Source organism: Astatotilapia calliptera, chromosome 5, assembly GCF_900246225.1.
Source record: "Astatotilapia calliptera chromosome 5, fAstCal1.2, whole genome shotgun sequence".
In the NCBI taxonomy this organism is placed as follows: Eukaryota; Metazoa; Chordata; class Actinopteri; order Cichliformes; family Cichlidae; genus Astatotilapia; species Astatotilapia calliptera.
Genome location: NC_039306.1, coordinates 22,217,365 through 22,231,818, shown reverse-complemented (window position 1 = coordinate 22,231,818; position 14,454 = coordinate 22,217,365). Strand labels below are relative to the sequence as shown.

The window sequence follows — 14,454 nt, the reverse complement described above, 5'->3', positions numbered from 1 at the left end:
TGTATTAAATGGAGGAGAAGAGAAGGAGTGACTGGAGAAGACAAATGTGGACAGAAACAGACGGAGCAAATTGTGACCATTTTCTCTCTTTATAACCATCTGGACTGATCGTTTTTTGCCTTTTTTCAAAGTTATATGAACATATGCATATTTAGTAAAAATGTCGATTTAGCCCTGGGTGACCAATTTATTTTTCTTTCCTGGGTTTTATTTTAGTTTTAATGTTAGTTATTAAAAACAGATTTTAAAAATAATTATATATTTATTTAATTTACATAATTGAATTGTTTCTAGACTGTGCACCAGCATGATGTCATTAGAAATCATGTGATTAAATGATATTTAATGTGATTAAATGATACACACATATATATATATATATCTCTTTTTGAGTGTGTGTGCATGTTTACATGTTTTTGGATCCAGTTTTTCAGCTAAAGCCAGTGATTTCTATCTCTGTGCAGACTGTCTGTTTAGACTGTGTCCCATGAACCGCTACTCAGCCCAGAAGCAGTTCTGGAAAGCGGCGAAACCTGGAGGGAACACAGAGTCAGTGCTGCTTAACAAGTTGCATGTAAGTGAAGTGAACCTCACAGCAGGTACTACAGACCACTGCAGTTAACACCCATGTTCCCAAAAGCTCCCAAGATAAACATTAAAGAAAGAGTCAGATTTTTTTTTTTTTGTTATTTTAACTTTTTGGGTTTAAATGGTCTTGATGAAGTCTAGACTTTGTAGACGCTGAATTAAAAAACAGCATAGTGAGTGTATCACTCTATCGATTGTGTGCACTCTGTGTCACAGTTTCAGGTGGGTTTTTAAAGGTTTTGCAGGTATTTTATAAAGTAGAAGTCCTTTTATAGACTTTTCTGACATTTCCCTACTACTGTCCTATCTTTCCACCCTCTACATTTTCCTTTCCCTTTTTCTGCTGCAATACATTACCATTTAAAGCAATCTGCAATCTGACTACACAGTCATAAACTGGAAGATTGCGATCGTGCCTGCGTTTCCATGGAAATGTGAGCCTGAGCTTTAACTAAAAGTCTCTGCTGCGTATATTTTTGACTAAGAACTTTGTTAATAATGTGGTGCCTTGTTAATGGCTAACCAACATGATTGCATCTTTTGGAATTACTGTGTAAGAGTGTTGGCAGTGATTTATGTTGCAATAGCTGTTAGATACGGTTTTGTTTTGTTTTTTTTCTCTCTCATCTCTCTTTTGTATCTCAGAGTGCGGCTGACTTGGAGAAGAAGCAGAACGACTCTGAAAACAAAAAGCTTCTTGGAACAGTGATTCAGTATGGAAATGTCATTCAGGTGTGTCTCTGGGAAATGGCTGTTTACAAGCTGGTCACACAAACTTTGATGTAACTAACACCTAGTTTGCATTCAACTGACATTAGTCATCACTGGCAGAAATAAACTGATTAAATAGAAATTATAAAGACAAGCAGACATTTCATAGAATTTCTTAGGATTCCTATTTTAATATACTGGGTATATGTTACATTGTGCTGACATGTGTCAACTCACTTATATTTATTCCACATGTGATTTTGTGTACACACTATTTTTCTCTCTCTGTTTTTTCATGTTTGTTAAATATATGTAACAGTCTTCCAAGGGGTGCCTCACACCTATAAGAGTTCACTTGTTATTGGAGAATATTAAAGGCACATTTTTCAAGATTTTTCCTTTTTTATGTTTCAAATACATATTTTTGATGTTTTCCAAAAAGGAATATAAGAAAAACACACAATATTTTCTTATTTCTGTCATTCTATATTTTTCTGCTACATGCTTTAAATTGTATCACGTGCACTAGTTTTACAGGAACAGGTCATATGATCATATATAGTGCTGCCATTTTTCACTAATTTCTAGAAATCTTATACAAACAACACCAATCTTTAGCATAACTATTCAACCACATAAGGTGTGAGTTTCATCATCTTGCCAATGTTAGTTTCAGTGTTATGACCATTGGTTTAGGAGGATATAAAAGTGGGGAAAAAACAAAATTTCCTGAATTCCAGAAGAACACTGAAGTTTGAAAAATTCCAGGCCTCTGCTGATTAGTCAGATGCAATTATATCGCTATCAGTCACGCAGCCTGATCTTTGCTGATTGCCTGGGAGAAATCCATGTGGTTCTTCAGGCTGGCAGGCCTGTAAGGCCAGTTTTGATGTCCAACTGAAGTTACCAAATATGGTTATTTGCCTTATAAATGGAAATAGTAGGTTAATAAGATTTAAGTTAGTATTAAAAGTGTTTTTAAAAGTATTTAAGTGCAAGCTTGCTAAAGGTAGGTATTATGGCTAAGTGCAATTAAACTTAAAAAACTGCTGAAGTTTGGTTAAAAAACAAACTACAGTATTGTTTTGCAATACCCCTAAACTGAAATTCATGCTGCACACTAATGAAACTAAACTGAAGTGACCTTAAAAAATATCCTTAACAAAAGATACTGGAAACAAACAAATTAATGACAAATAATCTCTCCATTTCATATCATATATAAACTTTATTATATAAACATCAGACACTATTAGGAGTGTCTTGATCACAGGCTGATGTCCATCAAACACACTTCCCTTCTCACACCAGATTTCAGCCTCTGATTTGTCTGCCATGAATTTAATTCATTTCATTTGTTTAATGTAATTCTGCTCAGCTCCTCCACCTGAAGAGCAACAAATATCTGACCGTGAACAAACGACTGCCGGCACTGCTGGAGAAAAATGCCATGAGGGTGATGCTGGACACTGCTGGAAATGAGGGTTCCTGGTTCTACATACAGCCCTTCTACAAACTTCGCTCCATTGGGGACAGTGTGAGTCATTGTGTAGATAAGAGTGTGTTGCCATTATACCGTATGTAATTCAGTGTAAGGCAAAGCAAACAACTGTACTGTGTCTGGGAGTTTTTTTTTAATCCTGTATTTTTAAGACATCCCTTTAGAATGACGTGACTAATGTGCAGTAGTATATTAGTATGGTGTGAGTAGGAGATATTAAACTACAAGTACTTAATATTATTTTCATAGCCATCAGTTCTAAGCAAAATATTCACCTTCTTAATTGTAAGTTTTCATTTTTCCATTTTAAACTTTCAGCCAGATTTATGGTATGTTTGTAAGACGTCGGTTATACAGGTCTGCAGGGAAGATAAAACAGGCATTATCTACATTTTTTTAAATGATAGAACTCATACTAATATTAATTATTTGAAAGATTAACTCGTAATGATATATTATACATGGGGCCTTTAAGAGGCAGGTTGCCTTTGCCCTCCTTAGCCTTACTCTTGGGCATCTGTTTGATCACATCCCTGAACAGAATTCAGCTCGCGCCCACTTTCTCTGATCACAAAGCTGTTTTTGGCAACAGCTCTTCTGTCCTACGGCAGGAAGTAGTAGGCTGCTGTCCAAGGACAAAATGAACTACAGTGGAGTCCAGGCTTCCCTGTTAAGCTCCTCTCAAATTAGTTATGGCATGAAGCCTAAGCAGCAGGTCAAGAACAAAAAGATAATTGGAGTCACTCTCAACCTGCTGAGAATAGACAGTGCAGTGGCATATAAATGGATGGTGATACTCTCTGACCATTGCCTGTGTGCATGTCATTGGCAGATGTTTTTTAACTAAGTCGTTTGACACAGTTTACTATAGATTGACTCAATTTAACCTCCTTAAAGTCAAAGAATCACAAATTTTACAAAGCAGCCAGAGCATGTACAGTTATGGAAGTACCAAGAATCAAATGAAAGTCGAGGGATGTCAATAAAATTTAAAACGTCACAGAATTTGAAAATATATATTTTTTAAAGCTGTAAAAGATAAAAGAAATAAAACAATGAATCTGCACAACTATAGTTAAGACAGCGGAAGAAGTAAGACTATTATTTTTTTTGTTAATGTTTTCTTTTTTTTTTCTTTGTTTTAATGGCAGGTGGTGATCGGGGACAAAGTGGTCCTGAACCCAGTGAATGCTGGTCAGCCGCTTCATGCCAGCACACACCAGCTCGTGGATAATCCAGGATGCAATGAGGTATGATTAGCGCTTTTTCCGGCTTGGCTGACAGCTGACTGTTGTTAAACTGCAGGCTTCTTCTGGTGTCCTCCTTAGATTGAGCGCAATCAAACAAAAGGCTAAAACTAACAATACGTTAGGAGAGTTGTCCTGTTTTTCTGCTCTGTGTTACTAAGCAACATTGTTTTCATTAATTTATCAAAGGGCATTAAGTAGAAACACAAAAAGATTAAGAAATAAGTGCTTTTATTTTTCTTCTTTTTGAAAAGCAAACGCAAAAACTTTTGTATCTCATTGATGACTGATGACTGCAAGTGGTTTAAACATAAAGTGAAAACATAAATCTTGGATGTTAATGGCATCAAACAGACTCCAACGGAGGAACCAGAGGAATAAAGTTCAGTTCTGTGTTTGATATGTTGTATTAGTTAGTTTCATATTTACAGTAGTATGTTTACTAGACAGTTAAAATAGGTTTTTAAATATCAGTTTCTTTGGCGTTGACTTAGCGACATGTGTAGATTATTAACTGAATTACAAGTACTGATTCTGGCAATATATGCCAACGTATGCACAATACATTTAGATATTATCTTTAAATAAGAGTGGTCTCTGATCTAATCTCAAAATAAATGATTTTATGATGATTTTATGTTTTGTTTTTTTGATCTTTGGAGAATATGAGAAAACAAATGAAAGGTCTAGTGTCACTACATGATGCTACAACTCACATTCTTCTGATTGTTTGTTTTTCAGGTGAATTCAGTCAACTGTAACACCAGCTGGAAGATCGTCTTGTTTATGAAATGGAGCGACAATCAGGATGCCATTCTTAAAGGGGTTTGTCTCACAGTAGAAACCAGCCTAGAAAAACTGTCTATGGCTTTTAGAAAATCATTGCATATGTGTTATAACCAGAGAGTAACGCGTTACTGTAATCAGATTACTTTTTTTCAAGTAATGAGTTAAGTAAGGGATTACAATTGCAAAAGCGGTAATTCGATTACCGGTACTTTCCCGTAGGAACACTGCGTTACTAAAACCATGACTTTTTTTTTTTTTGCGAGAACGTCTCATGACAGTGACGTAAGCGAGTGCGACGTTCATGACAACAGCTGTCTGCAGATCAACAGTGGATAACATATCGAGTACGGGAGAGAGTATCAGCGTTTAAAGCGTGGAAGTACTGACCTTACTTTAAGTTTGATTCCATAAAAAGTGACAAAAACATTAGTGTCCATTGTGCGTGGGAAGAAAACGTCTTTTTACAGCGAAAAAAACCCCTAAACTCCCAAGCAAGTACCGAGCGCGCAACGACGTAATGGGAAATTCACAGAGAAACTCGCGGCACTGACCGCCGCGGCACACCTGCACCAGGGTAAACCTCCGCCTACCCTACTCCTGCTTTACAGGTGAAAATAGAGCAACAGGACCGCTGAGTCTTTGATTTTATTTATTTTCTGCTGTGTTTTACTTGCATCTATTTGAAAGAGTGAGTGTAAACACACACAAAAAAAATTACAGTGGGGCAAAAAAGTATTTAGTCAGCCACCGATTGTGCAAGTTCCCCCACTTAAAATGATGACAGAGGTCAGTAATTTGCACCAGAGGTACACTTCAACTGTGAGAGACAGAATGTGAAAAAAAATCCATGAATCCACATGGTAGGATTTGTAAAGAATTTATTCGTAAATTAGGGTGGAAAATAAGTATTTGGTCACCTCAAACAAGGAAAATCTCTGGCTCACACAGACCTGTAATGTCTTCTGCAAGAAGCTTTTCTGTCCCCCACTCGTTACCTGTATGAATGGCACCTGTTTGAACTCATCATCTGTATAAAAGACACCTGTCCACAGCCTCAAACAGTCAGACTCCAAACGCCGCCATGGCCAAGACCAAAGAGCTTTCGAAGGACACCAGGAAAAGTCTTGTAGACCTGCACCAGACTGGGAAGACTGAATCTACAATAGGCAAGCAGCTTGGTGTGAAAAAATCAACTGTGGGCGCAATCATCAGAAAATGGAAGACATACAAGACCACTGATAATCTCCCTCGATCTGGGGCTCCACGCAAGATCTCATCCCGTGGGGTCAAAATGATCATGAGAACGGTGAGCAAAGATCCCAGAACCACACGGGGGGACCTGGTGAATGACCTGCAGAGAGCTGGGACCAAAGTAACAAAGGTCACCATCAGTAACACACTACAACGGCAGGGAATCAAATCCCGCAGTGCCAGACGTGTTCCGCTGCTGAAGCCAGTGCATGTCCAGGCCCGTCTGAAGTTTGCCAGAGAGCACATGGATGATACAGCAGAGGATTGGGAGAATGTCATGTGGTCAGATGAAACCAAAGTAGAACTTTTTGGTATAAACTCAACTCGTCGTGTTTGGAGGAAGAAGAATACTGAGTTGCATCCCAAGAACACCATACCTACTGTGAAGCATTGGGGTGGAAACATCATGCTATGGGGCTGTTTTTCTGCCAAGGGGACAGGACGACTGATCCGTGTTAAGGACAGAATGAATGGGGCCATGTATCGTGAGATTTTGAGCCAAAACCTCCTTCCATCAGTGAGAACTTTGAAGATGAAACGAGGCTGGGTCTTCCAACATGACAATGATCCAAAACACACCGCCCGGGCAACAAAAGGAGTGGCTCCGTAAGAAGCATTTGAAAGTCCTGGAGTGGCCTAGCCAGTCTCCAGACCTCAACCCCATAGAAAATCTGTGGCGGGAGTTGAAAGTCCGTGTTGCTCAGCGACAGCCCCAAAACATCACTGCTCTCGAGAAGATCTGCATGGAGGAATGGGCCAAAATACCAGCTACTGTGTGTGCAAACCTGGTAAATACCTATAGTAAACGTTTGACCTCTGTTATTGCCAACAAAGGTTATGTTACAAAGTATTGAGTTGTATTTTTGTTATTGACCAAATACTTATTTTCCACCCTGATTTACGAATAAATTCTTTACAAATCCTACCATGTGGATTCATGGATTTTTCTTTCACATTCTGTCTCTCACAGTTGAAGTGTACCTCTGGTGCAAATTACTGACCTCTGTCATCATTTTAAGTGGGGGAACTTGCACAATCGGTGGCTGACTAAATACTTTTTTGCCCCACTGTATGTGCTGGAATGTGCAGAAAATAGGTTTAAATATTAAACAAATTTCTTCCAGTCATAGAATGTTGCATATAATTAAATTTTTGCTTGATGCATAAAGTTGATGCAAACTAGGTGTTAGTTACAAGTTAAAACAAGTTTTAAAAGAGACTTTGCCATTTGATTACATTTTGTATGATGCATTATGTAGAAAAAGTAGAATTGGGCTGAAAGATCTATCGCTTTATCACCTATTCAGGTTGTAAATCGTGTTTTTAAAAAGTAACCAAGTAACTAAGTAATTAATTACTTTTGAAAATAAGTAATCAGTAAAGTAATGGGATTACTTTTGGGGGGACGTAATCAGTAATTAGTTACTGATTACTTTTTTCAAGTAACTTGACCAACACTGGTTATAACATAACTGTATTTTAATATAACATGAATAGAATGACAGAAACAAACAAACCAAATAATACAACAGCATCTAAGTCAGTTCAGTCTGGCTTTATGGAAAACCTTTCAGACGCTATAAAATGCCAATATAACAAGAATTCAGTTAGTTGCATTCATAGTCTATATTTGACTGAAATAGTACAAAGACTACGAGTCCATACGTTTTTGGACAATGACAAATGTTTTGTAATGTTTCACATTACATCACGGAGGATTTTAAATCAAACAATCACGATATGATTAATATAAGTATTGTATTAACTCGTTAAGAATCACAGCTATGTTTCTATATGCTTTCCCACAGACTGACGAGCAGTTCCCTTCTTCCTCAATGACAAATGAAACAGATAAATTAGCTTGATTGAATTGCAAGTGTTCAGTTTCTATTTGGTAGTTTTTTATGCAAGCGGAGGCGGCGATCATGAAGCTAAAAAAAATCTAAATGAATTAATTACACTAATTAAATGAGTAATTTAACTATTTATAAAAAAAAAAAAAGCTTCCCACAGCAAATGATTATTTCAGTGTAATTCAGTTGGAGTTCACCACTCTGTGAAAGAGTGCGTGGGTAAATGGTTCAGTTATGATGGAATAACGTTTCTCACTAAAGAACTGAGGGTTTAAATCATCTACAGTGATGATGTGATATTAAAGAATTTATGAATGTAAAGAAAGTGGCCAGAAACCAATACTGAAGAGTCCTGCAGCAGCACTACGTTAACAGCTCTTCAAATTCAGTAGTGGAAATCGGTAAATCGGCTCAAGGACACAGGAAGTGAGAACCACAGCTGGTGAACCAAATTTGTTGCTAGATCCACAAATGCAATTTAAAATTCTACTGTCAACGGCAAAAGCACAGGTAACCTTGACCCAGAATTTCAGCCGTCTTCTCCGTTCACAGTACGTTTAGGTAAATTCAGAAAATGTCCTGTGGCCTCACTAATCGAAATGTTAACGTCTTTTGGAAGTCATGGAAGCTACAGGCTCAGAGACTGCCGGTTCCGGAGTGCAGAAAGATGTTTTATTTTATTGTAAAGCTATAAAGCTTGTTTTAGTAGGATTATATCAAACCACATTCTGCATATATACAACTGGAGCTTATGAAATCCTATTTATACTACCCAGATGCTTACAGTGTTAGCATTGTTAAAAGAAGTGGTGATGCAACACACCTCTCGCAGACCGCCACAGCTTTTTTTTTAAACATTTTGCTGGCATCAAATTCCATATAGGAATTTAATTTCCATCCGTCTGCCCATCTATCCAGTCATTTTTATCTGCTTGTCCAATTCAGGGCTGTAGAGTGGCTGGAGTCTGGAATATCTGGAATTTCTTCTTTGCTTTTTTTTGGTGCTGTTTTCCATTTCCTATAGAATTCAAATAATTTGCATCTTATTGCATCTCACAGTGTCCACTTTTTTGGAAACTGTGCTCTAACTAAAAGCTGTTGCATAAGGTTCCCTCACCAGAGTTGAGTGGGCTGGTTGCTTGTTTGCTTGTTTTTTTATATATATATATATATATATATATATATATATATATATATATATATATATATATATACATTTTCCCAGTTGAGTATCATCAGTTTACAGAACATTTTAACAAATGTGTATTATCTCTTACAGAAACAGCTCTACATTAGGGGCTTTAACATCTAAAACAGCGTAGGCAACTAGGTCTGCCATGCGACCTCCATGAAATGAAATGTTTGGCAGCAGCCAGAAAATGTTTAATTATTTTTCTCTTATTCCTCATATACTGAACTAGTTGAAACTAGTCTCATTTCATACAAGTTTTGGTGGTTTTAAGATTAACCTGAGAAAAGTAACCTACATTTTTCTTCTCTCCAGGGTGATGTGGTACGACTGTTTCATGCAGAGCAAGAGAAATTCCTTACATGTGACGATCACAGAAAAAAGCAATATGTGTTTCTACGCACTACGGGACGACAGTCAGCTACCTCGGCAACCAGCAGCAAAGCCCTATGGGAGATAGAAGTGAGCAGGAATATTGTTAGAGCTGGTTTTTCCTATTGTGCACTTGTATGCAATCCCAGGTGTAGATTTTCTGAACTGCAGCAACAAAAACCTGAATAGAGACTGTGATCTGTTTCCTATTTATTTTATATCATCAACTTTTTGTGCTCTTGCATCAGGTCGTACAGCACGATCCGTGCCGAGGGGGCGCAGGGTACTGGAACAGCCTGTTTAGGTTCAAACACTTGGCCACTGGACACTACCTGGCTGCAGAGGTCAGCACGCCTCCAACCTCCATTTGTTTGTCTGTCTGTCTCTTTAACAGCAAGATTACGCAAAAACTACCAGGGCAAATTCATGAAAGCAGGTGAAGAGGGGGAGTGCAGCAAAAAAAGACCCCATTTTTATTTTTGCTGTGGATTCAGACCTCTTAATTCAGATATGTGAAGCTGTGATTTTTAAGGCCCTCTTTGGTTATAATTGGAGCCAAGTGATCTAAACATCCTATTAATAACATGTTACTCATCAGCTTTTCTATTTCAAGAACTTCCATTAGACTTTATTTACACTGAAGAAAATATCAGTGACCCAACATTCAGTTCATTTTCCTAAGTTACAATCTTCCGAATGCTTTTTGGACTGGATTTATTTATTTATTTTACGAAGTAGTGAATCACTTTTGTGTTTTTTGCAGCTGAACCCAGATTATGAAGAGGAGTGCCTGGACTCACGCTCTTCAGTAAGTAGACATTTTTTAAAAAGTCATAATATTTAGAAATATTTAATTGGAATCCAGTGCTTAATAAGCCTTAGTAGGTGAATGTCATGGCCACAGAAAGAATTTGTGTAGTGTAGAAGAGCATCTCCAATCTAATTCTTCAGTTTTTAAAAATACATGCTAATGTGTAATTATTTTCACATATCACATATGTATTTGTATTTTATAGTTTAGTTTAACAGATACCATGTTGGTGAAACTCACCTACTCATTTCTTAATATGGAACCTTGTTTATAATAATTATAATGGCATCCATTTGGGTTTCCTCAAAATCTCAACTTAATAACTCAGAATTTTGAGACAATAACCCCAAATTGTGACTTAAAAATAAAATGAATAAAAAACCAGAAGGCATAGCCTCTTTTCCCGTGTTATAATCAGAGCTGTATTGTTTACCATTTCCACCAATAGAGGGCTCAGTGTAGCTTTACTGGATGTGAATGCTTTAACTTTCAGCGAACAGCAGATGGCAGCCTTTCACTGTGAATGTGTGTTCCTGAAACGTGCAGTAGCAGTGTGCCTCAACCATACACTGCACTTGCAGGAGGCCTCATCTCACAGGCCGGGCCGAAGTTGTTCACATCTGTTGGCCAAGCTGTAACAAGTGAACCAAATCCTAGCCAGTCACCTCCTCAGTTTACGGCCTTGCTCTTCAGATTAAAAGGAAATTAGTTTCAATTCATTATAGTTAAGTCTTTTTTGCATATAACATCTTTTGTTTATTGAGTTTTGACTTATTTAAGGTAGTCTTATGCCTTCCGTGGGAACCATTATCAGTTACTGAATTAAGACTGTGACGTTTTACGAGGGAAATGCAACTTACAAGGGGAAAAAAAGGAAGAAATATTTATGGTCACTGTAATATATTAGCAGTATCTTGCTTCAGTTCCTAGAAATCTTTCCACACTGAGTTTTAACACTTTCACTGACATATCTCTGACATTTTTTAAAATTATTTTGCTGTTTATTTTTAATCAGACTTTATTTTTCCCCCTTTCCCTCCAGCTTGACTCAGAGCAAGAAGCTATGAGAGCCCGTTTGAGAAATGTCCAGGACAAAGTCATGTACACTCTTGTGTCTGTTCCTGATGGAAATGACATCTCTTCCATATTTGAGCTCGACCCTACCACTTTAAGGGGGGGAGACTCACTAGTTCCCAGGTATGAAAGATAAAAAAGATGAAGCATTTCAGACCCACCCTGATTATTGTGTTATTGCGATACAGAGAAATTCATTGCCTGGTTCCTGCCCTGTCACTTTTTCCACGGAAACCCAGACAGCAGACACATTACAAGCAGGGGACTTCCACAGTATATTACCACTGTTGTAATATGTTTGCAAAACAAGCATGGCAAGTGTGTGTGATAATAATTGTTGTAAGAGAGTCTCTAACTGATGATTATTCACGATAAAGTGGATGTTGGAAGTTACGCAGGTGTAGTTGTTCTTTATGATGGCAATGCAGATAGGGATGTTGAGATAGAGCATATAATAAAGTGTGTAAAGGAGACAATTATTCTGTTCTTATGTGAACGTGTGTCTGTGTAAGTTTGGTGAGGAGTCAGAAAATATGACGCAGACTCGCAGTGTCGCAGAAGAAATGCACCGAATTTCGCTAGAATAGCTCGAGGAAGTGAAAGCTGTTGCCTAGCCACATTTATGGGAAGTGGTCGACTGACCATGTAGGCCCCAGATCATATGTATATTTGTGAACTTTTGTAAGGTGATCAAAGGTTCTGCTTCAAATGCATGATTTTTCTTAAAAAAGAGAGTTATGTAGCCTTTGCACTTATGATGCACAAACAATTTGCAGATATAAACAAGAACAAAGCATAACAATAAAATGTCTTTTCAGAAACTCGTATGTACGCCTCAGACACTTGTGCACCAACACGTGGGTTCACAGCACCAACCAACCAATCGACAAGGAGGAGGAAAAGCCTGTCATGCTGCGTGTGAGTGACACTTAATTTACAATAATGTCTAAATATGTAGCAAATTGTGCAGGATGCTGAGCTATAACTATGCTGGAGATTTGGATCAGTCAAATCTAAATCACATTGGTTCCCTCTTCCTCCTGCACCTGCTGTGCAGTAAATTTGTTATATATTAAGTGCGGGTAGCTCTCTTTCTTTTTCACAAAAAATGCTCTTTTGCAGTTTTGATTATGGGTTCTTGGCAAAGAGCTTTAACAAGTGTTTCACAGACCAATTCTTGTTTTGTTTTGTTTTTTTCAAGATTGGAACTTCTGCACTCAAAGAAGACAAAGAGGCTTTTGCCATTGTGCCCGTCTCCCCAGCTGAAGTGAGAGACCTTGACTTTGCCAACGATGCCAGTAAAGTGCTGGCTTCTATTGCTGGGAAGCTGGAAAAAGGCACAATCACCCAGAATGAGAGGAGGTATAAAATGCATAGTGGGACAGTTAAACAGTAAACACTGTTAAGTTCTAACTATAAGCACGATCTTACTGTTATTCCTGCATATAAAATCAGAGCCGTTACCAAGCTTCTGGAGGATTTGGTGTTCTTTGTGGTGGACATTCCCAACAATGGACAGGATGTTCTGGAGATCATGGTTAACAAACCCAACAGAGAACGACAGAAGTTAATGAGAGAACAGAATATTCTCAAACAGGTGATGTCTTAATACCGTAAATATAACATTTTCTAGACACTCAAGGTTAAATTTTCCATTTTGTGTGAACTTCTTGAGTCCTACTGACTTACTGAAGTCCCTCTATCTTCTCATGACATGTGGCATCTTTGCCACATTTGCTTTAGCAGTATTGCATAGTTGTATATAGTTATGTATAATGTCATTGTTACAACTGTCTTAACATTTCTCTTAAATTCAGATCTTCAAGCTCCTGCAGGCTCCTTTTACAGATAGCGGCGATGGGCCCATGCTGCGGCTGGAGGAGTTGGCTGACCAGCGTCATGCCCCTTTCAGACACATCTGCCGCCTATGTTACAGAGTTTTACGTCACTCGCAGCAGGACTACCGCAAGAACCAGGTACTTTTTGTCTGGCCTGAAGTCTTCATAAGTGCAGTTCCCATCTGACGTTTGGTACAGGTCTCGCTGTGGTTTCTGTAAAGGTGTATTTCCGCTTAGTAAAATAAGCCATTGTTCTGTGATAACACTGATTTGATAACTGAAGCAAAAAATATTCCGAATCCAAGATGTGTAACTGAAAGTACTCTGAAGTATGCGCTGGTTCATCTGCCAGGTCTCTTTATCAATTTCTGTTGGCACAAACACACAAAGCCAGTGTGATATGAGCTCATTCTATAAAGAATTCTTGTAAAGTAAAGTTACCATTTGGCTTTTCTAGGAACAGTCCATTTCTTTGGTTACAGTGTAATAGTTAGAGGAGTCATTTCATTAGGTTAAATGAAGAGGACATTGTGGACATGCTGTTCTTTTTGCACACTGATAAAGACGGGGCAAAATGAGTCAATGATGGCTTCGACTTAAGGTTATGCTTTTTAGAAAGAGCTTAAAGAGAGACAGGCCAAGTAATGAATGACATTCTTTAAAATGTGCTTAAGCTGTCTTTTGTTGCTTTTTGTTGAGAGCGTCTGCCTCCCTTGCAGGAGTATATAGCCAAACAGTTTCGCTTCATGCAGAAACAGATTGGTTATGATGTCCTGGCAGAGGACACAATCACAGCTCTGCTCCATAACAACCGCAAGCTCCTGGAGAAACATATTACCGCTGCAGAGATCGACACGTTTGTTAGCCTGGTGCGCAAGAACCGTGAGCCCAGGTTTGTGTGTGTGTGTCTGCATCCAATTAAAATTAAATTGAATTTAAACCATTACTTAGTTATGTGTTACCATAACTCTATGTCTGTATTGTACTTAAGAACATTCTGGTGATCAAATAAACATCCGTTGCAACATTTTGTCATTCAGTGGACGAAATTATTATTTGTTTGCTCAGTTACAAGGAAAGGAACAGTCTCTCATTTTTATGGTAGTTTCATTTGAATGGCGATAGAAAGAATATGAACCACAAATCCAGAAAAAACACATTACATAAACATTATGCATTGACTTGCATGTCACTGAGTGCAATAACTATTTTAGCCCCAAGCAAAATATG

General features: G+C 38.0%; 1 protein-coding gene across 6 annotated transcripts in view; it reads left to right on the top strand.

Moving 5' to 3' along the window:
• LOC113022580 (inositol 1,4,5-trisphosphate receptor type 1) overlaps positions 1-14,454 on the top strand; it is a 73,023-nt gene that overhangs the window by 12,616 nt on the left and 45,953 nt on the right. For all 6 annotated transcript variants that reach the window (XM_026168120.1, XM_026168119.1, XM_026168118.1 and 3 more), the window contains exons 4-17: positions 465-574; positions 1,234-1,320; positions 2,678-2,836; positions 3,952-4,050; positions 4,789-4,872; positions 9,445-9,591; positions 9,750-9,845; positions 10,265-10,309; positions 11,355-11,509; positions 12,205-12,304; positions 12,588-12,748; positions 12,842-12,983; positions 13,204-13,362; positions 13,944-14,116. In XM_026168120.1, the coding sequence (XP_026023905.1) occupies positions 465-574; positions 1,234-1,320; positions 2,678-2,836; positions 3,952-4,050; positions 4,789-4,872; positions 9,445-9,591; positions 9,750-9,845; positions 10,265-10,309; positions 11,355-11,509; positions 12,205-12,304; positions 12,588-12,748; positions 12,842-12,983; positions 13,204-13,362; positions 13,944-14,116 (1,717 nt within the window). The remainder of the gene's footprint in view (positions 1-464; positions 575-1,233; positions 1,321-2,677; positions 2,837-3,951; positions 4,051-4,788; positions 4,873-9,444; positions 9,592-9,749; positions 9,846-10,264; positions 10,310-11,354; positions 11,510-12,204; positions 12,305-12,587; positions 12,749-12,841; positions 12,984-13,203; positions 13,363-13,943; positions 14,117-14,454) is intronic.